Raw genomic sequence first — 2,393 nt, 5'->3', positions numbered from 1 at the left:
AACACATTCGGATATCAGTGTCCTAGCAACCATAGCAACTAGAACAGGCCCTGGGAATGTGGGGGGCACAGTAGGCACCGATGACCAGTCTAGTAATAATGGAGGGCGATGACTATGTGATCACTCAGAATTTAGTCCTATCTGATCTCCCAGTGTCTCCCGGGGGGGGGGGGGGGGGGGGGGGGGAAGATGCCAGGGCCGGTGCTGTAACCACCGCCTGGTATAATAATGCACATGGAATAGGTCATACACCCAGTGACAAAGACGGAGTAGTCTATGTCATGGGTCGGCCTGGATATGGACCATAGGCCCTTCCAGCATGAACTGGATAGTCTATGACAAGGGGTCAGCATCCCCCAGCACTCCAGCTGTTGTGAGACTACAACTCCCAGCATGCTTCATTCTCTTTTATGGGAGGTGAAGCAAGTGTGCATGCTGAGAGTTGTACCACGGCTTATGAAATACATCAAATCAACACAAAATCATAGACATAAAAAAAAAACTGGCACTTATTCGGTACTATGGAAAAAACTATTTCTACCATATTTTACAGGCACTAAAATGATAGATTCCCTTTATTCTGAACGGATTTAGTCTGTCAGCTGTGTCGTCTGGATATCGTTTCTATTTTCTCTTTTTTATTACAAAATTCATTGATCAGTTCAGTACATCGACAAGGACAGACGGAGCTAAGCCCCGAGTTGACCCTTTCATTGCCCACAGCGCTGCGTTGCCTTACGCTTACAGCACCCTGCCAGCAATGAAGAGGTTAAACTGCACACAGTACCACTACATTTTATACCCACTTTGAACACAGTTTCTTGTTTTTGTTTTATACCAACTTTAAAGACAGGAAAACCTCAACATATTGACCCCATTGAATAGTCTGGAAAGTTCAATGGTCTAGCAGCTAATGAGGTGAGGTAAGTCGGGGGCTGTCTTTTGCTGAATGGACAGTTTTTCGGGAGATATATTGGCAGAACTGCTTTCCTTCCTGCCGTCTTTTATCTTAAGATTATTTAGACTCTTGCCGGTGATTACAGATATTGTAGTCTCTTCCTCGAGGAATTTGACGGTAGGTCCGGCAGAGAAGTGAGACTGATAGATTCTGCCATCGGTCAATATAATATAACTATCTACTATGGCGTTTTGAGGGTGCACCTGCTTACAAAAAAATCCATGCAAGAGCAAAAGGAATTCTTTTTTCAAGCTTTTATGCATATATCCATAAATATATGGGTGTATACAGCACTGTAGGAAAAAGAGGACAATGACTATAGATGTCACCCATTTAGGAATGATGGTGCCAGCGCAGGAGGAGACGATGCTCAGCACGCTATAAGGACCCATACTGATTATGTAGGATGATAAAATGGCAAAGATAACCTTGGCGGCTTTGCAGTGATAGAGCGGTCTGTGATGACTTGTTTTGTCAAGTGCGTTTAATGCAGACGATCTTGTCCCATCTGACCTGTCACATCCATTTGCTTGAACCGGGTGAACCAAGGCGTTTTGCCTCCTGGCTGCTCTGAACACCATCCCATAGCACGCCAACATAATGCTCACTGGCAAGATGAAAGAAAATACGGCACTGAGCATGGTGTAGGAATAACTCGAAGCCCATAGTACTTTGCAGTAGTGGCTTTGTAGATCAAATTCCACTTTGCCCCATCCGTAAAGAGGAGGGGTGCTCTGGAGGACGCTGAGGATCCACGTGAAGAAGATGAGAAGGCTTCCTCTCTTTGGGGTCATCTTGGTAGGGTAGGATAATGGATGAATAATGGCCAAGTATTTATCGACGGAAACCACCGTGATGGTGTTTACGCCGGCAAATGCAAAGAGATGCATAAGCACCACGACCGCACCACACAATCCATGTTCCAAAGGCCAGATATCCGGGAGGGAGGTGACAATGACACAGGGCATCACCAGGACTGTCTGCAGTAGATCGGCCACCAGGAGGTTGAAGATGAATCGGTTGGCCACCTGGAGTAGCTGTGGTTTTCGATGAAAAACCACTAAAAGCATTATGTTCCCAAACAAAGATAGACAAAGCAAGGAGATGATGAGTGCTATCCTGAGGACTGTGTCGGGCATCGAGAAGGGTCCTTGATCTGCATGGAAATGACTCTGGTTCTCAGTGGTCCTGTGGTCACCTAGCCTCTGCATGTTTTTACTATAAACCCCGATTACACCTCCATTCAGTGTGGGGTGGGTGGTAGATGCATGCCGCAGCTCAGAACGATAATGATGGGGATTATTCTATGCCTACACCATCCATGGCACCCATGGAGACAGTTCTTCTGTGGAGGCTGCGTCCATACATTATGCTTCTGCTGCATCAGGGAGACTCATGGTGGGTTAAGCAAGACTTCACATGCTGCCAATTATCT

The 2,393-nt window shown here is 46.2% G+C and overlaps 1 protein-coding gene across 1 annotated transcript; it reads right to left on the bottom strand.

Moving 5' to 3' along the window:
* Window positions 1-903: 903 nt before the first annotated feature.
* On the bottom strand, window positions 904-2,169 carry GPR101 (G protein-coupled receptor 101). The gene has a single exon (XM_044305387.1). It carries the CDS (start codon window positions 2,167-2,169, stop codon window positions 904-906), a length of 1,266 nt encoding a protein of 421 aa, XP_044161322.1.
* Between the last annotated feature and the right edge of the window lie 224 nt (window positions 2,170-2,393).

The sequence above is a fragment of the Bufo gargarizans genome, chromosome 9 (genome assembly GCF_014858855.1).
Source record: "Bufo gargarizans isolate SCDJY-AF-19 chromosome 9, ASM1485885v1, whole genome shotgun sequence".
NCBI lineage: Eukaryota > Metazoa > Chordata > Amphibia > Anura > Bufonidae > Bufo > Bufo gargarizans.
This window is presented reverse-complemented; position numbering and strand designations above follow the sequence as displayed.